Source organism: Rhamphochromis longiceps, linkage group LG3, assembly GCF_057381845.1.
Source record: "Rhamphochromis longiceps isolate RC_006_pf linkage group LG3, R_longiceps_female_GT1.1, whole genome shotgun sequence".
Taxonomy (NCBI): Eukaryota; Metazoa; Chordata; class Actinopteri; order Cichliformes; family Cichlidae; genus Rhamphochromis; species Rhamphochromis longiceps.
The window spans coordinates 41,412,253-41,433,884 of record NC_140559.1 but is presented as its reverse complement, the minus strand read 5'-3'; the positions used below and the strand labels follow the sequence as shown (position 1 = coordinate 41,433,884).

Below are 21,632 nucleotides of genomic sequence, written 5' to 3'. Positions count from 1 at the left end.
CACATCAGCTCCACCTAGTGGAGAGTCGTCGTATTGGCATGTGACTAACAGAATGCTAAAGAAGCACCCTGAGAGCGCAAACCTCCACCACGGCAGCTCACTATCTGAGCAGCATGTACTTTTAAGGTAAATCAAGTAATTTGATATATAAACATTTTGTTTTCTTTTTGCTCTATAGAGGTGTTTTAGGAAGTTGCCAAGTGCTTGCAGTAAAAACAACAAATTTTCAGGTCAACTTGAAAGAAAGGCAGATGTGGTCAAATTTGATATATTTGATGGAAAATCAAAAATGAGTCTTTCAACTGCTGCAGTTTCCACAGTTTTCACTCTACAGTCATCGTTTTACCATCAAAACTTAGGAGTGTTTTTCTTCTTTTAAACAGTGCATTTCTCAAAGCTAAGGGATGTAAATGTTTAGAAATGTGTGGATCCAAGTAGAGGATGAATCTTCTAACTGAAGCATAGAACATAAAAAACTAGATAGTGTTTTCAGTGAGGACTTTGTCTCAACAGCAGGGAAGACCCTACTTTTTAAACTGCTCATGTGACCACTTTATTGACATCAGGAACATAAAACACACACCGTTGTGTAGGACAAGTCCTCAGCACCCTCGCGGTTATGGTCTTGATTTTGAAACTTTTGTTCAACAAATGTACGGAGGCAGATTTCACAGGGATTTGTCACAGTATTTGCTGCAGTCACACTGAAAACTGTTGGCAGTTGTTTTCAGATGGTGAATTTAAATATATGGGAATGATGGGTCATCCTGATTGGCAGATTAACTTCAGGCTTGTTTTTCATTGGCGGACTGTTCTTCAGCAGACAGGTGGTTCATATCTGGGCAGTTACAGTCAGTTTTAGAATCTGTGGTGGATTGTCCCACACGTCTACTCAACTAACCTAATTGAATGCCTCTGTTTTTAGTCTGTATAGTTTCACACGCACACAAACACACACAGTTTAGACATTTAGAAATTTAAAATACATAATTCCAATCTTAAAGTGATATACGGTCTATGAACTGTCATCAGCATTCACACCTCACTTTGAGGAAATGCATTCTCTAGTTTTATGTCATTTTTTGTGTATATTTATTGTTGTTTAGTGACTTTTATATATAGTGTCTAAATTGTATGACTTGCACTCTGGTCAACTGAGTTTGTTTAAAATATGCTATAGGAATAAACTTTGACTTGACCTGACATTTTGCTGCTGTTATGCTTCATGACATAGCCTACAAAATGATAAATCAGTGGAGTTCAAATACATTGCTGTTTCTGAGAAAACTTAGCCCCCCATAAGTACTGCTTTGGTCTGTCTGAAAATTCACAGTCTAGGGTGAAATGAAGAAGAATGGAGCAAGGAAGTCTCTGTCTCTCTCTCACTCTCTCTCTCAGAGTAGCTGAACCCAACCCCCGACTATCTCATTAGGAAAATGAGCTTTCCTAAACACTAAGACGTACAGAATTCAAACCAGGAACCGATGTGTGTCAGAACTGCCTTCCGCCTCTACCATTAAATCCAGTGTTAACCTTTCTCCTCCATCGAGCAAAAGGAGTAACAGAGGCACTTTTTAAACTGATTTCTTGGTCAGGTTTAATGTTACTGACACAAAATCCCCACATGTACACATCAGTAACATCCACTTGTGCTCATATCAGCACAAGTTTTTCACTGGGAGTTAGTTTTTACATGGCAGTGTCTTATTTTAGGGTAGGGCAGTCACACACTTTGACACTGTAAGGAAGAGGATTCCCCTGCTGTTATTTATTATAATCGCTATAGCACTTTAGGAGCACAACTTTCACTTTATTAAAAGCACCTTATCTAGCACTTTATTTAGCGTCACACTTTAAGCATAGATTTGCATGCAGCTGCATGAAAAAAACTGTTTGTTCCATAATCTTTGATTTGGTCTGCCTCACTGTGATTCCAGCCGCTAAGGGCCGCCCTGTTACAGACACCCACATCTGAATAACACTCCATTTTGATAGTGGAGGTAGTGGATAGTGGTATTGGAGGCTCATCCTTATATTGATTAATCTGTGTCACCTGCCTCAATCAGTTGACGATTCCACTGAAAACGCTACATTCAGATGAAGAGAATCAACCTTTTGGGAAAAACGTATGTCCTATAAATGTGTAACATGATTTATAAGCTTAAGCTTAAACTTTTCCCCAAACCAATGTTGTTGTTGTGTTGTTTGTTTGTTTTTGTTGTTTGTTTGTTTTTATTACAGTTTACGATGCTAGTTACAGTTATTAACACAATTTGCAAAAAACCAAACAAAAGAGAAACACTGAACAATCGAGAGTGACCAGTAGCCAGATTACTGATTTTAAAATTTGAGAATTAAATTCGGCTTATGAATATTGGTGTATTGGACCCACTTATCCCAGCACGACAAAAACCAACTTACTCTGTTATTCACATATGCTGTTAACTCCTCCATCCTATAAATTTCTAGTGTTATTTCCCACCACAATGATAAAGTCGGTACATCTTGTAATAACCGTTTCTTTGTTATACATTTTTTCCTTGCAACTAGCAAGGCACTTAGTAAACATTTATCTTTTTTAGACCATTCCTGTGCCGTACATCCAAAAAAAATTGTACAGTTGAAAATTTCTTGTAGTGTTTTGTGAATGTCTTTCCAATAAGTCCTGATCAAAGGGACGTCCCACATTATGTGAGCGTGGTGTGCTCGTTGGTGTCCACGTTTTCTCCAACAAACAGGGGGATTCCCATCATAATGAGTCTTTTGGCAAGGGGTGATAAATAACCTTATCATAGTTTTCCATCCAAATTCCCTCCATCTTCGTGAGGAAGTGCATTTCCATTGTCGTTCCCATATTTGAGTCCATTCATCCTTTGTTATACACACTCCTCCCTCCTTTTCCCATAATATCTTCACATATTCAGTTGAGTGAGAAAGCTTATTTGTAAGAAATGTATACAAAAAGAAAATATGCTTTTTATTGATGTCACCACTATATGCCTTTTTAAGCATAGCTATCAAATCTACATTAGTGTTCGACACCACTCTGATTGTTGTCTTAATATAATGTCTTATTTGCAAGTATCGATAAAAATCCTGCTTTTCCAGATTGTATTTTTTTTTTAATGTATCAAAACTAATTAAGTTCCCATCTTTAATCAGACTATCAAATGTAGGTAATCCTTTAGCAGACCAACTTTTAAACCTTGAGTCCAATTTATTTTGGGCAAAATCAGAGTCATACGCAAATAAAGCCAAGTTCCAATTTAAATTCCCTCACAACATTTCTCCATACATTAAGTGTACATTTCACCCAAGGGTGGTAGACCTTGTCTATATATTTTGGAATGTTTAAGTCCATCAGGACAGCTTGTATTGGAAAAGAAAACATGCTCTCCTCAATATTTTTCCATTGTGCTTTATAGCTTATATCACACCAGTTAATCGCAGTCTTCAACTGAGCAGCCCAAAAATAATTTTTTAGTGACGACAGCCCCCATCGTCCTGTCTTTTATTGTAATTGTAAAGTTTTAAAACAAGCCCTTGGTCTCTTCCCTCCCCATATAAATCGTGATATAATTTTGTCCCATTCGTTAAATTGGCTTTGATCAATTTGTATTGGTAGCGTTTGGAATAAATATAGTAATCTTGGCAGAATATTCATTTTGATGGATTCAATTCGTGAGTATAAAGTTAGAAAGGGAATCATGTTCCATCGTTTGATATCATCCACTATTCTCTTTTGCAGGGAACCAAAATTCTCCTCAAATAATTTCGTTAAGTCTTTAGGTATGACAAGTCCCAAATATTTCAATGATTTTGCTTGCCATCTCATTGGATATTGAGCAACCAAGTGAGCTGGGGGGCTATAGTTATAGTATTTGAGTTTTGGACATATTAATTTTATACCCAGAAAGTTTCCTAAATTTTTGGCATAGATTCATCAGTTCAGGTAGGGAGTTTGTGGGCTGTTCTAGGTATATTAATATGTCATCTGCATAGCAAGCAAGCTTATGTTCCTGTTCTTTAATGTTTATTCCCTTGATGTCTTTGTTTTGTCTGATTGATTGTGCCAGAGGTTCTACGAATAATCAGAATAAAAGTGGAGACCAAGCGCAGTCTTGTTTATTTCCTCTTTGCAGAGCGAAGCTATTTGAGAGATAACCATTAACTTTAATTCTTGCAGTAGGGTTAGTATATAATGCCTTCACCGTATCAATAATTCTATTATGAAAGCCAAATTTGTTCAAGACTTTGTAAAGAAAGTCCCAATTTACAGAGTCAAAAGCTTTTTCTGCATCGATACTCATAAGCATGGCTTTACTTTTAGATGTTTGTATCTGATTTATTACGTGAAGAGTTCTGCGTATATGTGACACACTGTAATGTGTGGTCACATTATGTGATTTAATTTTTGTATATTGTATAAGCTTTTAAGTGTAGTTTTGTTAAACTACACCTTTGAAGCACATTACACAGTTGAGCAGCAGTATTTTTGTGTTTGCATGTGTTACAAATTATTTTTATCTGTGATAGGTTTGTAGCTTGAACCTATTCGCTGGAACGTTGAAGACAATATAATTACACAGCAAGCAAGACACAAAGTAGGCAAAGTTCTTCATGTTACTCATGCATGAGGGAGACCTGCCTGGAGCCAAGTGTCGTTCCACCACTTGACCTCCGTCAGACTCTCAGCCAGGTTCCCCATAGCACTCCTTTTATTGTGGTTACATGAATATGCACAGGGTCATTAACATATGATGTCTACATACACACAAAGAGTACCTTGCCTTTGTGTGTGTGTGTGTGTGTGTGTGTGTGTGTGTGTGTGTGGTGTGATTTGTGTGAGGTCAAGATGTGACCCTGTGAAGACTCCCCAAAGCTGGTGCCAGGAGTCTAGCGGGTCCATCTGAACAAAAGGCTCTTACTTAAAGAGATATACGTGTGTTTTCTATACCATATATCAACAAAGAGAAGATAGGACCTCTCTTATGTTCCTAGGATGTGGGTGTGCATTCTAGTGTGGAATACACACCAAACCTTTGCAGCCTGTTAAAGATCACACAGCCTACCACTACACAATTGATTATACACCTCTAAGCATATATGGTTAAATATTTCTAAGCATAAATGACAATCAACAATACAAAACCTAACAATCTGTAAGGCTAACACCTCATAATTAACATCACATATGTGTGTTTTATACTTTGCTACACACAGTGTACTGTGAGGATGTTGAGCTGGCAGCAGGAGAGAGCTGCAGCTCTGTGTGGGTTTGCATATAAATAAAGAATGCCACAAAGCATGAACATGCACACGGGTCTGCTGTGGGTTTGTTACAGCCATAAATCAGGTGTTAGGAGATAGTACGCACTATACCCTCCCCCTTCTAACTCTACAGGCCTGACAGGAAGACAAGAGGTGGTTTTCATGGTAACAGGAGCATTTCCACATAAAGACATACCAAGAAAGCTACAGAAGAAGAAACATGAGCCAAAGTGCTGGATCTCAGTCAAATAAGGTAGAACTGTGGCTCTTCTCCAACTTTTGACCAATCTCCTTAAATCCTGTTTATCACAGATAATAATTTGCTGCCTGGTGTGGTGCTGTTTGTTTGTTTGTGTCTCCTGAGTGAGCAGAGAGACACGGCAGCCTTTTGTCTCTGAACCAGAGACGAGGTCCATGGTGCCATGTAAAAAAATTAGAAATTCTAACCATTTTGATAATAAATTGTGAAAACCTATAACTGGAGCTATTTGCCTTCTCTCTTACAAAAAACCCTACACATATTTGTGTGGAACATAAAGTTATAGTAGTTCTTTATTGAAGAGGCAGTTAGAATCCCCTCTGCACTACACTGCCTTACTGAATGAAAGTAAGTGAGGCACTAAACCACTTTACAGGAAGTCACATGATCCAGGGTGAAATGAAAGTGTTCATCTAACCATATAAAGGGGGTGTTCAGAATCCCCTCTGCACTACACTGCGCTACAGGAAGTGACTTATCTGCAGAAACAGGAAAACAATCTTCCTGCTAGTAGTGCAGAAGCAGAAAAGGTTAGACAGGCAGATCTCTTCTGTAACGGTAGGTTGTTTAATGCTTTTTTTTTCATTCTTTGTGGCCGTACAGTCTGATTTATGGGTTATGATTACACCTTAATGTTTTCACAGATAAAAACAATACATAGTTATCTTATGTAGTTATGGTTATAGTTATCAGCACAGTCTAACACACTGTGGTGATAAAATTACAATAGGTGCATTTTTGGATTGCTGTAGACTGATAACAGGTCACAAAGTTTGGTATAGTGTGCCAGATATTATAATGTGGTTATCACTGTCTAGATCAGGCGTACATACATGAACCTTCAACATCAAAAGTGCCATTTCAGACCCTCTGACCGAACACTGGAAGAAAAAGACCTACATGTGCATGTGTGTGTCTGTGGTTTGTGTGGTGCAGATGGGAGTAAGAAATGATGCAATTCAGAAAGGACAATACATTTACTTAATACAAGAATAATAAGATGTCTTAATAAGGAGAAGAGCTTTTTTACTTTTTAAGAGCTGTTCAACGAACATTTTGAAAAGCAGAGCTGAGGTGTTACGTGCAGGCCTACTTTTAAATTAAAATTCATACAGTATGATCCACAAGCTTAAACTGAGCTTTTCAAATGTGTACAATGATTTATGTGAAACCGTTGAGAACTCAGGCATGCTTCACTATACAAAAAAATACCAAGCAATCCGACCACATGTAATTTAAAAAGTTTCAGCTTCATGAATCTGACCATTTTGACTTTCAATAACCTTTCTGTTTGTACAAATGTCTAAAAATACCTGTGACATCTCTCCCGCACACTCACAAAACCTTAAATACATATGGACAAATCGCCTGACATGTATAGATCATGTGGCATGGCCAAGTGCAGTTTCGAGGCATATTTAATGCTTCCACCTTCTGCGTTCAACTCTCAGTGTGAAACAAATGCATACAAAGCATTGCTTGTGGATCATATCGTATCTGTATGCGAACCTCATGAGACATATTTCTATATGTCCATATTGAAAGCATAGTTTTTCCATTTTCAAGTAAGAGTTGGGCTCGGTAGATTTATTTCCAGATCCACGACTCCGAACAACAGTTTTAAAAACTAGGTTGTTAAAAAGTATTTTTAATTTTTTTTTCACATCTAGTTTTAGTTTTTAAGTTTAGTTTTAGTTGAATATAATAACCTTTGTATGTGTTTTCATTTTTTGCGTAAACAGTTCTACCCGGTTTCATGGCTTCAGCATTCACTTTTTGAAAAAATGTCTTTATCTGCAGAAAATATTTGTGCACTAAATCATCTGAGGCAAATTATTGTAAAAGTTGCACAAGAAATCACATAAACCTGAGTAAAATTCAAAGTAGAGCAGGGCGATATGAACAAAAATATTTATCACGATATGTTAAGTCTAATTGTTGAATGTTGTCATTATGTTCTTAAATTTGTAAGGTCTGAGTTCAATCTATAGGATCAAGACATTCCTTTGTCTCTGACCACTGGCTGGAGAGGCTTTTATTGCAGATACGTTCTCTGGATCTGGAAGATCTGTTTCTTGTGATGTTGCTTCCTGCTTTTATGATCCTTTTGGTGAGCAGGAAGTCATGCATACAGAGACACATGCACACAGAGAGACACACATTCTCACACACACACACACACACACACACACACACACGCACACAGATGTTTACACATACACACACATAGTGCCTTGTCTTAGAACCATTTGGGGGGTTTTATGGTGGGCGTTGCTTTGCTGTGATGTGTATTGTGTGAATTGTAACAGTTTGTCAATAAATAGCTGCGAGGGAAGCTGCTCTTGGAAGGATTTTGGGCTGGAGACAGGTTAGGAGCATGAGCTCCAAGAAATGGTTCTTGACCAAAAACTTCCCTTGCTAGTGGGGCTTGTGGAAACACAGACCCAACAATATGCATTTGGAAATTTGCGATAACGATATAACTGACGATATAATTGACACTGGACAAAATACTTTATAACACAACTTTGTTAGTGCAAATAAAAACCCCATCAATTTATTTTCACTTAAACAAGCAGCTGTTTTTTTATGATAATTGAACTATAATTGAACTCAGGACCTTCTTGCTGTGTGGCAACAGTGCTAACCACCGTGCTACCGTGCTCCACAAAACTTAAAAAGCGGTTATACACACAATACGGTAATATTATGTTGAAGCACAGTACGTATAACTCCGCGAGGCTCCTGCCTACGATAACCGTAATGCTCCGACAATCCATCAAGTGGTGCGGGTTCGTAGCTTAGCAAAGTCGTACTAAAACATTTGACAGATTTTCGCCGTGTACCACATAAAATCGTTTCGAGGTCAGTAAACACAACCAGAATTCATACATAAGGCACACGGGATTATAAGGTAAGGGGCACTGTCGATTTTCAGAGAAATCAAAGTATTGATTTTAAGTGTGCTGTATTTTCCAAAAATACGGTAATAACGACGGCCCGTTAGCATGCTCTACCAAAAATAGTGCTTTGTTATGTATCTGACGGACGAAAGCTAAACCAGTTCCACACCACTGAAGTTGCAACATTTTTACAAACCAATTCTGGTTCATCTGTTTCATTCAACGATCCGCTTTCGCCCTTCTCATTCTCCGTCGCCGCCATGTGCATATGAAAACAAAGGCACTGCGCATGCACGTTTTACCCATATTCTATCGCGATATTTCATTTTCTTATCGTTGCCCAACATTATACCAGTATTACCGTGAATGGTATGATATGGCCCAGCCCTAATTCAAAGTATTCATCTAACAGTTTGTACAGTACCTAAGGTCCACTAGGATGCCCTACAAAATGAAAGGAAATGAGGCACTAAACACCTTTACAAAAGGTCACATGATTTTGAGCAAACACGAAAGTGTTCATCTAACATCATAGGAGGAGAGGTGGGTCGAGTATACAAAAATTGTACTCAAGTAAGAGTAGCATTACTTTAAAATATTATTACTCAAGTAAAAGTGAAAAGTAGTCATCCAAAAAATTACTGAAGTAAGAGTAAAAAACATAGTTCGTGAAAAGACTACTCAGGTACTGAGTAACTGGTTGTAGTGTCTGATTTATTTTTTTACTTTTTTAAAAAATAAATGCTTATCAGACAAGCAAAAATAAATAAATACACAAATTTTAGTAATCTCAAATAGAATATAAAAACATTAACAAAATAAGGCACACCACTTCTAATTTCCAGATTTCAGTTTTTCACAACATAAAGCTCTTTTAACCAATACAGTGGTCCCTCATTTATCGTGAGAGTTAAATTCTAAAAATAACCCGTGATAGGTGAAATCCATGAAGTAGCCAACTTTACTTTTTATAATTATTATAGATGTTTTACGGCTGTAAATAGATGTTTTAAGCCTCAGTATACACTTTATGCACTTTTCTCAGACAGGCATGAACATTTTCACACTTTTATCCCTTGATAAAAGTGTGAAAATGTCACAGTTCAAATCTTCGTTGAGTATTATGGAATGAAACCAAAGGCACCCATGGTTGCCTCTGACGGTGCAAAATGTTTCATCGACATTGTTGCGTTTGTTGGGGAGAAAACTTACAAATATACAGTACAGGGTTCAGAGTCACACTGCTAGCACTTGAGATTTATGTCAATTTGACCAGCTGAACGCATTCTGTATTGTACAGGAGACACGGAGCACGAGATTGATTGACAATGGTCTACAGCCAATCAGGACGCAAAACACAATGCGCTGTGCAAAAAACCCCAAAAAACCCTTGAAAAATTGCACACAAAAAATTCGCGACAGCAAGGCCGCAAAAGGTGAATCGTGTTATTGCGAGGGACCACTGTACCTACAGTAAATTATATAAATATATGAACAATGCAAACCATTTCCAGTGACAAGATATGCTGTATACTTTATATTCAGCTTTACTCCAAATGGCACAGCAGCCTCAGAGAAAACATTAGAGCAAGGCAACTTCAACATATGTACATACAAGGCTGTAATTGTTTAGCAGTGAACAGGAGTCCTGCCTGACTAAAAAGTCCTTCACAAGCTCCAGATGCAGGAAGATTATGCAATAGATCCACACCTCCAGTGAACAGACATGAAAGGTACCTCTCCAGCTCCCCTGCTTCTGGTTTTCCTAACCCCATGGATCCAAAGCAATCATCTTCGTCGGTTAGGCCGCTGTTTGTGCTGGCCTCATCCAGCTCTGTGTCTAGGTGATGTCTGATGAAGTTCAGACCTGTGGAAACATACGGTTTTCAAAAGAATTAGGTCTGGGCATTATAGTGCTGTATAGACTGCCAAGCTGCGGATGTTTGGCATAAATATTTTATCACGCTGGAGATATTTTTTACTAACTCTTGTTGAAAAACAAAATCTGGTCATTCATATCTCCGCACAAACAGTTTGTGATGAATTCCAGATTAAGTTCAAAATAAGAACGTATGCAAGGCTAAGCAGTGCTAGCCAACATATTCTCCTTCAAAAACATTTTTTTTAGCCTTTCTTCTTAGTTATAAACTTCTACACCTCATAACTGTAGTTCACTGAAGGAGGAGTCAGGACAAAAAGTCACATGTTGAGAAAAATAAAATAAAAACGGCTTAATTACTAATGTAAATGGCCTGTATTTGTATAGCGCTTTACTAGTCCCTAAGGACCCCAAAGCGCTTTACTCATTCAGTCATCCACACATTCACACACTGGTGATGGCAAGCTACATTGTAGCGACAGCTGCCCTGGGGCGCACTGACAGAGGCGAGGCTGCCGGACACTCTGACCACCACCAGTAGGCAACGGGTGAAGTGTCTTGCCCAAGGACACAACGACCGAGACTGTCGGAGCCGGGGGCTTGAACCAGACAGTTGCCTCTGCCATGTTTTCATGTTTCTACTTTCTGTGTCCGCTAGTTTGAAAGGCTCGGGCCGCACTGCCCGCCACAGTTTATAAACTGGTCATGTGACTGCATGGCTACATCTGATTGGTGAAAGAGTTAAGGGTAACTCCACTGGCAGCATGATCCATTATTATCTAATGTGTGAAATTAATTATGTAGAAAAAGTAACAAGTCAAATATAGCGGAGTAAAAATAACATTTCTTCTTCACAAATGTACTCAAGTAAAAGTAAAAAGTATGGTGCAATAAAGGTACTTTTAGAAGTACATTTTTTTCAAAAATCAAATCAAATCAAATCAAATCACTTTTATTGTCACATCACATGTGCAGGTACATTGGTACAGCACATGTGAGTGAAATTCTTGTGTGCGAGCTTCACAAGCAACAGAGTTGTGCAAAATACAATAATGTAAACAAGCAAAATACAAGAATGGCTACATCTGAAACTAATAAATATATGTACAATATATAATAGTATATGCATTTCTGGATGTGTATACTAAATATTTTTCTACCTGTGTGTGTGTGTACGTACACATATTTTACAAATTAAATAGAGTAAACAATAAATAAAATATATAAAAATATACAGAGTAAGACATGTGCAAAACAGTGGCATTACTGTACAGTATGGAGTGCATAATGTTGAAGTTCCAGTAGTGAAGCTGAGGTGTCTATGACGTGTTCAGCAGTCTGATGGCCTGATGGAAGAAGCTGTCTCTCAGTCTGCTGGTACGGGACCGGATGCTGCAGAACCTCCTTCCTGATGGAAGCAGTCTGAACAGTTTATGGCTGGGGTGACTGGAGTCCTTGATGATCCTCCCCGCTTTCCTCAGGCACCGCTTCCTGTAGATGTCTTGGAGGGAGGGAAGCTCACCTCCAATTATCCGTTCAGAGCACCGCACTACTCGCTGGAGAGCTTTGCAGTTGTAGGCGGTGCTGTTGCCATACCAGGTGGTGATGCATCCAGTGAGGATGCTCTCAATGGCACAGTGATAGAAGGTCCTGAGGATGCGGGGGCTCATGCCGAATCTTTTCAATCTCCTGAGAAAGAAGAGGCGCTGCTGCGCCTTCTTCACTGTTTTGTTTGTGTGTACTGACCACGTAAGATCCTCAGCCAGGTGTACGCCAAGGAACCGGAAGCTGCTCACTCTCTCCACAGCAGCGCCGTTGATGGTGATGGGGGTGTGTACTTCTCTGCACCTCCGGAAGTCCACTATCAACTCCTTTGTCTTTGCGACGTTGAGGGTGAGATGGTTGTCTTGACACCAGTGGGTCAGGGCGCTGACCTCCTCCCTGTAAGCCGTCTCATCACCGTTGGTGATAAGACCCACCACTGTAGTGTCGTCCGCAAACTTCACAATGATGTTGGAGCTGTTAGTGGCTGTGCAGTCGTAGGTGTAGAGTGAGTACAGGAGAGGGCTCAGTACACACCCCTGTGGAGCACCAGTGTTCAGTGTGATGGGGGATGAGGTGATGCTGCCCAGTCTGACCACCTGGCGTCTGTCAGACAGGAAGCTAAGGATCCAGCTGCAGAGGGAGCTGCTCAGTCCTAGATCCTGCAGTTTCCTGTCCAGCTTCGAGGGAACGATGGTATTGAATGCTGAGCTGTAATCTACAAACAGCATCCTCACATACGTGTCTCTCTTCTCCAGGTGTGACAGGGCAGTGTGTAGTGTCAGGGCTATGGCATCATCAGTGGACCTGTTGTGGCGGTATGCAAACTGTAGAGGGTCCAGTGAGTCGGGTAGTGCAGAGCGGATGAAGTCCCTGACCAGCTTCTCGAAGCATTTGCTTACGATGGGGGTCAGGGCTACAGGTCGCCAGTCGTTCAATGAGGAGATGGTGGAGGATTTGGGTACAGGGACGATGGTGGCCATTTTGAAGCAGGCTGGGACTACAGACAGAGAGAGGGAAAGGTTGAAGATGTGCGTGAACACTCCAGCCAGCTGAGCCGCGCATGACCTGAGGACGCGGCCGGGAATCCCGTCCGGACCAGTAGCTTTGCGTGCGTTCACCTTCCTGAAGCACCTCCGCACATCCTCCTCAGACACAGTGTGCGCACTGACGTCATCCGCGGTGCGCACACTGTCCGGTCTCATGGTGTTCGCTGCGTCGAATCTAGCGTAGAATACGTTTAGATCCTCACACAGAGAGGCCGTGGTCTGCGGTGTGCTGGTTTTCCCTCTAAAGTCTGTGATCGTGTTTAGTCCCTGCCACATACTCCGAGGGTTGTCAAACTGTTGCTCCACCCTGTCCCTGTACTCACGTTTGGCTGCTTTGATCGTCTTCCGGAGTTGGTAATGTGCGTGTTTGTAGTCCGATGTGTTCGCGGAGGCAAAGGCGGTGCTCCGTGCCGCCAGTGCCGCACGAACATCTCCGTTAATCCAGGGTTTTTGATTTGGGAAGGATTTGACTGTTCTGGATGGGACGACATCTTCCACGCATTTCCTGATAAATCCGCAGACTGAGTCTGTGTATTCATCAATGTCCCTAGCAGCCACGTGAAACATTTCCCAGTCCGCGTGATCAAAACAGTCCCGCAGCGCAGACTCCGATTGGTCCGTCCAACAGTGCACCGCCCTCCGGGTTGGAGCTTCCTGTTTCAGCTTCTGCCTGTAGGCGGGCAGGAGCAGGATGGAGCGGTGATCTGATTGGCCGAATGGGGCGCGGGGGAGGGCTTTGTACGCATCCCGGAAAGAGGTGTAGCAGTGGTCGAGTAGCCGATCTCCACGAGTGTTAAAGTGGATGTGTTGGTGGAGTTTGGGTGAGACTTTCTTCAGGTTTCCCTTATTAAAGTCTCCGGCTGTGATAAACGCTGCCTCTGGGTGTGCGGTTTCCTCGCTGCTGATCGCGCTGTACAGTTCCCTGAGTGCACGGTCAGTGTCGGCTTGTGGGGGAATGTAAACAGCCGTAATAATCACTGCTGTAAATTCCCTCGGTAGCCAGAATGGCCGGCACTTAATCATCAGGTACTCCAGGTCCGGTGAGCAGAAGGATTTGACCGGGTGCACGTTCGCATAATCACACCAGCTGTTGTTGATCATGAAACACACACCACCGCCTCTGCTTTTCCCAGTAAGATCCTGTGACCTGTCCGTGCAGTGCACAGAGAACCCCGGTAGTTGTATTGCGGAGTCCGGTACCTTGTCCGATAGCCAGGTTTCTGTGAGGCAGATCACGCATTAACATTACATTAACGTACAGCGTTAATGTAACTCATTACTACCGACCTCTGAAGAGGAGTGGTCAGAATCCCTGCTGCACTACACTGCCTAAAGAATTGAAAGGAAGTGATTTACAGCAATAGTACAACAATTTCACTGCCAGTAGTGCAGGAGCAGAAAATAGATGAGTTTTTGTGTCAGCTACTGGCCGAACCACATTCTGCTTGTCCCCAGCCTCCATCAATAGTTCTGCTGGAAGTGGGAGTTGAAGATCTTAGAGAGTGGGGCCTCTGTCAGACATTCCCATTACACCATCATAATATGTTTAGGTTTGCCAGGTCTGTCAGGTGTCATTCCCACCACCTGATTCAACTCACCATCAGGTGGTGATCAGCTGACAGCTCAGCTCAGCTCTTCAATCAAGCGTGCAGAACATATTGCCACAGATCTGATGACATGATTACAAAATTGAGTGGGTGCATGGGTTCTCTCCGGGTACTCTGGCTTCCTCTCACATAGATATGAAGTTAATGGGATTAGGTTAATTGGTGACTCTAAATTGCCTATAGGTAGGAATGTGATTGTGAATGGTTGTCTGCGTCTGTGTTAGCCCTGCAACAGTATGGCGACCTATCCAGGGTGTACCCTGCCTCTTGCCCTAAGACAGCTGGAATAGCCTCCAGCCCCCCTGTGATGCTGAAAACGATAAGCAGAAGAGAATGGATGAATGCTTTTTTTTAAGTGCTCAAATTTTTTGTGAGATTAAGGGGAGAGGCAGGGAGTTTGTAGTCTTTTTCAAAATGCCAACCATAAAATAGTCTTTGGAGCATAAATAGTTAAATATTTTCCTCTCATTACTTTCAGGGAGAAACTGGCTGAATAACCTGGGGCAAATGTTGGATGACAGATTCTGTATCAACAATGGAGGTAAAATATATGAAACTCAAATATTGTTCTTTGGAGATACTGTGTTTGCAATAATATGTTTTCATTTTTTTTCTCTTTTTATCATCATTTGTAAAAAAGGAAAACAGTGATGAAGATTTAGTTGTTGAGCTATACTGTGAGGAAGTAAATGACCCTCCATCTGCACCATGTTCTACCTGCTGGGATGACTGTCAGCAGATTATTACAGGAGGTAAAAGTCAGCTTTATACTTTTTACTGCTACAGCAGAAAAACACAATATGATGTGAAGTCTGTACGTAAGCACATTATTAATATTATCAATATTACTATCATTATGCCCACAGTTACTTGTCATCATGTGAAGACAAAAGTGTTTTACATCAGCAGTGAGTTAGTGTCTCAGCATTTGGACAGTCCTGTTGGTGACAGTGAGAACTACACAGTGATTACATGCAGAGAGGAAGAAACTGAGCAAGAGTCGACAGACATGGACAGCTCAGAGCCCGACTACCTGAAACCAGAAGAAGAAAAGTCCAGCCAGACTCCTGAAGACATGAAGGATGAAATCGAAAGTCAGTCCTTAGTTACCTCAACACACACAGGTAAACGTTAACACCAATTACAAAAATGATGGCATACTGGTTAAGTTGAAAATAAAAACAGAATGTAATAACTTTTAAATCTCACATCCTCAGTGAAACACCTGCAAACCTTATTGAAAAAACTGGGCTTGAAGCAGAACTACACAAAGAAGCTATCACTCAGGAGAATACTTGGGATTAATAAGAAGACCACCACTGATGAATCTGCGAAGTGCAAATCAGACCTTCCATGGTATTTTCTAAAGAAACTAATGATGTTTAATGTCACTGCTAGGAATGTGAAATGTACATCAGAGTGTGATTCAACCAGTGATGATACATCAGGAACTAAAAAGTTAAATCTTAAAAATATGGTCAGCAGTCCAAACACAGATAACATGGTGAACCCGCTCGACATAATCACTGCTCTCTTTCTGTGTTCTGATGGTTTTCTACAGCAGGAAATGGCACTAAAAATGTCCATGTGTCAGTTCTCTGTCCCTCTGCTGCTTCCTAATTGTGACACAGGACAGTGCACACTCATGCTGTGGGCCATGAGAGACATTGTTAAAAAGTACAGACCTCAGTCTCTTTCACAGTCAAAGGGCTTCATTGAAGAAAGAATCGTTCTCTCTGAACTTCCAATGGTCTCTTTTGTCAGACTGGGTGAGTGCTCCTTGTCCAAGTCAGAGATTCTCAATAAGCTTCTGAGCAATTCTCAGCAGTACCACGACACCTTTGTTCACCACAACATGGAGTGTGGTGACAGTCCAAGAAGAATTTCCAACGGACTGACTGAAATTACTTGGTACCTTCCTGGTGGAAACACAAACATTGACATTTTCAGTCAGCCAGTGGCTGTAGCTAACCTTCGTGGGGACATTGCTTCATTTGAAACACAATACTCCTTTTTGTGTCAGACATCTGCAGCAGTTTTTGTCTTCTTTGAGCATTTGGATTCTGAGTCTGAATCTGTGTTCAATCTGCTTAAAAGCCAACACCACAAAGCACAGATCTACTTGGTCGGCAACTATGAGAGCAAGCGCTTCAATTTAGATGCTTTGGAAAAAGTAGCAACTGAGTTGGATTTAACTGAAAACAACATCATTATTAAGACAAAGCAAAAAAATGATGCAGACTTTGTAAAAGATTTAAGGAAAACTGTCAGAAATGTGGTTGAGAAATCAGAGCTGAAGATGAAAATAGAGGAGATGGTGGATGTTGCCCATGAACTGGGAATCCTGGTTGATGAAGACTCTCCAGAGTGCCAGACTGCAAAGAAAAATGCAAAAACCATCACTGAAGAAATTCAAGACATCCATAAATACAAAGAAGATCAGCTTCCCCGACAAGGACAAATATGGAAAACACTGACCTTGTTAGAGAAGGAAGAGTTTCGACTTCGAAATGTTGGGTCTAAAAATGTAGAAGATTACAAAAGTGATCTTCAGAAACAGAAATATGAACTGCGGCAAAAGCAGAACTCTTATGAGATGTCGACAGCTATGACAAACTTCATCACAGGGATATCAAGCCCAGGAACAGAGAGGTTTTATTTCCTGAAATGGATGCGAATGAACCTCGATAATGTGTCTCGTATAAAACTGTCTGAACTCCGAGAGAAATATAAAGAAAAATGCAAGAACTCTGAGAACAAAGAGGAGATCAAAGAAATTGACAGACAAATTTCTATCAGCTCACTGGGGATTGAACACTTCTTCCGTGAAATGGGTCAGATCTATGAAGCTTCACTGTCCCTTCCAAAAACAGACCCATCACGTCAACAATTGCAGCATCTGCCCAAACTGTGTGCAGAGTTGTTGCTTGATGGATTTCCTCTTGAGCTTGTAGATGGAGATGCATCCAACATCCCTCTCAGATGGGTGAGTGATGTTCTCTCTCAGCTCAGTGACCTGGTGTCTCCAAAGAAAAAAGGAAATAAGAGAAAGATACGAGTAGTCACAGTTCTTGGAGTTCAGAGCACAGGAAAGTCCACTCTCCTTAACACCATGTTTGGAGTGCAGTTTGCAGTCAGCAGTGGTCGATGTACTCGAGGTGCCTTTATGTTGCTCATCAAAATCAATGAAGACATGAAAAACGTCCTAAAATGTGACTTCTTGGTGATCATTGACACTGAGGGCTTAAAGTCACCAGAACTTGCACAACTGGACAACAGCTATGAACATGACAATGAGCTTGCAACACTTGTTGTGGGGCTGAGTGATGTCACCATAGTCAACATTGCAATGGAGAATTTAATTGAAATGAAGGACATCCTACAAATAGTTGTGCACGCTTTTCTCAGGATGAAGGAGGTGGGCAAAAAGCCTAAATGTCAGTTTGTTCACCAGAATGTGTCGGATGTTTCAGCCCATGATAAGAACTTACGAGACAGGAAACTGCTCCTGGATCAGTTAAATGAGATGACTCAGGCAGCAGCCAAAATGGAAAAGAAAGAGGGGAACAAGAGCTTCACTGACGTGATGGAGTACAGTCCAGACACTGGGAACTGGTACATTCCTGGACTGTGGAATGGAAACCCACCAATGGCACCAGTTAATGCAGGATACAGTGAGGCTGTATATGAGCTCAAGAAAAACATCATCCAACTAGTGAGAGACTGTGAATCATCTGCTAATGATATCATGGAATTTAAAGAGTGGGTGAAAAGCCTGTGGAATGCAGTAAAGCATGAAAACTTCATCTTCAGCTTCAGAAACAGCCTAGTAGCTGATGCATACATGAAGCTCTGCACAGAGTTCAATAAATGGGAGTGGGAGTTCAGAAAAGAAATGTACACCTGGGTAAGAAATGCAGAAACAAAAATTTCAAATTTTGGTACCATTGCAGCAAAATCTGAAACATCTGACATGAGAGAATTTCTCAGATCTTTGAAAAGTGAAGCCTCCACAGTGCTGTCTGCATGGGAGACAAAGATTCTGGACAATCTGACACAATATTTCGAGCAAACAGAGGGTCATGTGTATCTGGTTGAAGGATACAAAGAGGAATTCTCAAACAGTGCAAAGGTCCTTCGTCGTGAATTAGAAAGTGGTGTAATGTGTCAACTTGAAGCAGCAGCAGGAATCAGACAGGGAATGACAGAAATTGATAAAATCAAAAACAATCATACAAAAGAGATTGAAAAAGCAGTGCGTGCATTAATTGATAAATGTCGAAAGAAAAACATCCAAATGACAGACGCAGAGTTGGACAAAGAGTTTGAGAAGATGTGGAAGGAAACTTTAGAAAAACTGTCTTTCTCTGAACAAAAAACCTCAAATGTCACAGACAGAGTGTCCTACTATCTGAGAGATAATCTGAAACGTAAGGGGAGCTGTGCAAACGAGTTAAGTCAAAGGAGTTTGCAAGACTGTGGAAAAGAGTCTTTTAAATGGACAACTGACGGATTTTACAACAAAGTTAAACATGGGGCTAAAAAGTTCTTTCTCGGTCAAGATGACATAATGGCTGCACAACATCTGGCTGACAGCATCATAGCTGCTTGCACAGACCTTGTGAATGAACAAGTGAAAAGAAAAAATAATTACCATGACACTTACATCCAGGAGATCCTCAACGTGATTGATGAGAAGCTAAAAAACCATCAAGATGTTAAGATAAACATCGAGTTTGAAGTTTCTCTAAAACAGCACATCTGTGGATTCGCAGCCAGAACGTTTCAGAAAATGCATGAAGATTTCATAGAAGAAAATGATCCGTACAGATGTCTGATTAAAAACAAGGAAAAGTTTCATGATGATTTCAAAGATGTGTTCAATGAACGAGACCAGTGTCAGAAGAAGGCAGAAGAATTCACAAATCGATGTTTGAAGCCTGCTGTTGAAGACTTTGTTAATCGCTCCCTGGGTCCTGATATCATTGATGAAATGAGGAAACTCGAGCAGTTCAGCACAAGAATGTCCTTCCAGTATTCAATTTTACTGGATTTGCTCTCCAAGGAGGATTTTCAAAATTATGTCAGCTATATTTGCTCATATGAGAAATATGTAAAGACATGGATACTCGAACAGATAAAGAAGCGCTTCTCAAATGAGTCGACAGTTTTTGAGTTTGAGGACCGACATCTGCAGTCATGTATTGACAGCATAAATTCTGCCATCAACGAGGCCAAAACCAGAGAGAGTGAGGATTTGAATGAATTTGTTGAAGATATTTGGAAAGAACTTGGTGATAAACTGGTCATTTCCCAGGATGCTCTTGGTGCTTTCATGATACTGAACAATGCGGACAAGGAACAGTTTGCTGACTGTCTCACAACATCTGTGAGTGACATGACAGAAACTCTCAGAAAGAAGTTCAAAAAATCTACCTTTGAAATGAAACTACAACATCTCCATGTGAATCCACAGAATGAACTTTTCAACAAATTGATTGGTTGTGGCAAACAGTGTCCATTCTGCAAAGCTCCCTGTGATGCAGGAGGAAAAGTCCATACTGAGCACTTTGTTTCACTGCATAGACCAGAAGGTCTGGGTAGATACAGCTGGGAGTGGACAGAGCGACTTGTCACTGACATATGCTCATCCTCAGTGATCAGTGACAACAGATTTCGTTGCAGTCATACAAACAATGAATGGCACCCTTATAAGAAATACAAGAAAATTTATAAGGACTGGGATATTCAGCCAGATAAGACTCTCGAAGCATCAGACTACTGGAAATATGTAATGACAAAATACAACAGGGAGTTTGCTGAACAATATGAAGCAGAACCTGCTGACATCCCAGGTTTTTGGTATCTAATCAACAAAGATCAGGCAGAAAAAAGTCTTGATGAGTCATACAAGTAACCATTCTTCTATTGCTCCTCATTTCCTTCTGCTGTACAGAAGATATCGCAGATGTAGTTTTCATGATATTGAAGAAAATGCCTTAATATTTTCCAAGACAAAAGTAAAATACTCTCAGTACACAGAAAATTTACCAGTGTGGAACTCTTCCCCTGAGTTCAATTTAACTCGATTAATGAAAAATAATCTCATATCAAATGTAATATATGTTTTGTGTGTGTTGTTTTTCTTCTCTTTTTTGGTAATTGATATATTCACATTTTTGTCATGGATAAGTCAGTTTTCTTCTTTTTTTCAGTAACAAAGTTAACAACAAAAAAAATCCCGCTCAGACTTCATTAATAATTTATGTTTCTTTGAGGAATCTTATGTTAAATCTTTACACTTACACAAATAGTAAACTGTGCATCAAACTGTGTGCTATCTACAAAAAAAAGTAGTCTGTAATGCAATCCACCAGGACATCACAATGCATATCCTCCATGGTTCAGTCAAAACATTCCTCAGAGCCCACTTCAGTCTCACCATCTTTTCACAGCATTGGTCCCTGTGTACGATAGGTTTATACACAGGGAGAAGGTAGACCAGGTTGTCTTGATGAGCTATATGCCTTTTTTGTGTAAGCATACAGTATATTCAGTGTTTTAATGTCTCTGGTGGTGTGTGTTATCATAATAAGACTTTCTATTGTGTTTTATAAATTGCAGTGACATCAGATCAATAAATCTAGGGGAAAAAATGAAATAACATGTATTTTTCTTGACATTTCATATGTTTCATCATCTGTTTTATAAATTAGTTCCTCATTAAATAAAGAAAATTATGTGAAAATTCATCCTCCCTGTTCTCTAACAAATGTGTAAGGAAATGGGGTAAACCGTGTCTTTGAGCTTTTCAAAAAATCTAGTATAGTCTATGTGACTGTCTTTAGAACCAGCTTACATATTTTTGGTCTTAAAAAAGAGAGAAAGATTTTACATTATATTATTATCTGTTTTTATGTAGTGGTTTTACCAATCTGAAAAATGCTACTTTTTTTTAAAATAATCATATTTCATTAGAATACTTTTAATGTCTTTAGCTATTTTTATCCTCCTAAGTCTCGAGTTTGAGTTAAACAAAGATTGTATAAAGAGCACAACAAGTGCACATTTGGTGGAGTAGTTGCAGCACTAGTTGCTGCAGCAGACCAGAAGCGCCACTAC

General features: G+C 40.3%; 1 protein-coding gene across 5 annotated transcripts; it reads left to right on the top strand.

Annotated features, from left to right (window-relative positions):
• The first annotated feature begins 48 nt into the window (after window positions 1-48).
• On the top strand, window positions 49-21,228 carry LOC146674700 (interferon-induced very large GTPase 1-like). Of its 5 annotated transcripts, XM_085397941.1 has the most exons (6): window positions 6,003-6,088; window positions 7,503-7,640; window positions 14,989-15,051; window positions 15,151-15,262; window positions 15,377-15,634; window positions 15,728-21,228. In XM_085397941.1, the coding sequence occupies exons 3-6, from the start codon at window positions 15,025-15,027 to the stop codon at window positions 20,425-20,427; spliced, it is 5,097 nt and encodes a 1,698-aa protein (XP_085254067.1). In that variant the 5' UTR covers window positions 6,003-6,088; window positions 7,503-7,640; window positions 14,989-15,024; the 3' UTR covers window positions 20,428-21,228. The 5 variants fall into 5 exon arrangements, with proteins under 5 accessions (XP_085254061.1, XP_085254073.1, XP_085254043.1 ...); XM_085397935.1 differs by lacking the exons at window positions 6,003-6,088; window positions 7,503-7,640 and adding an exon at window positions 49-126; XM_085397947.1 differs by lacking the exons at window positions 6,003-6,088; window positions 7,503-7,640 and adding an exon at window positions 5,422-5,524.
• Window positions 21,229-21,632: the final 404 nt, after the last annotated feature.

Bases quoted from the DNA above. Each gene is read 5' to 3' on its own strand.
- LOC146674700 (XM_085397935.1), top strand. From the start codon at position 15,025: ATGACAGATTCTGTATCAACAATGGAG. The intron at 15,263-15,376 runs GTAAAAGTCAGC...TTATGCCCACAG, and splicing joins TCAGCAGATTATTACAGGAG to TTACTTGTCATCATGTGAAG. The intron at 15,635-15,727 runs GTAAACGTTAAC...TCACATCCTCAG, and splicing joins AGTTACCTCAACACACACAG to TGAAACACCTGCAAACCTTA.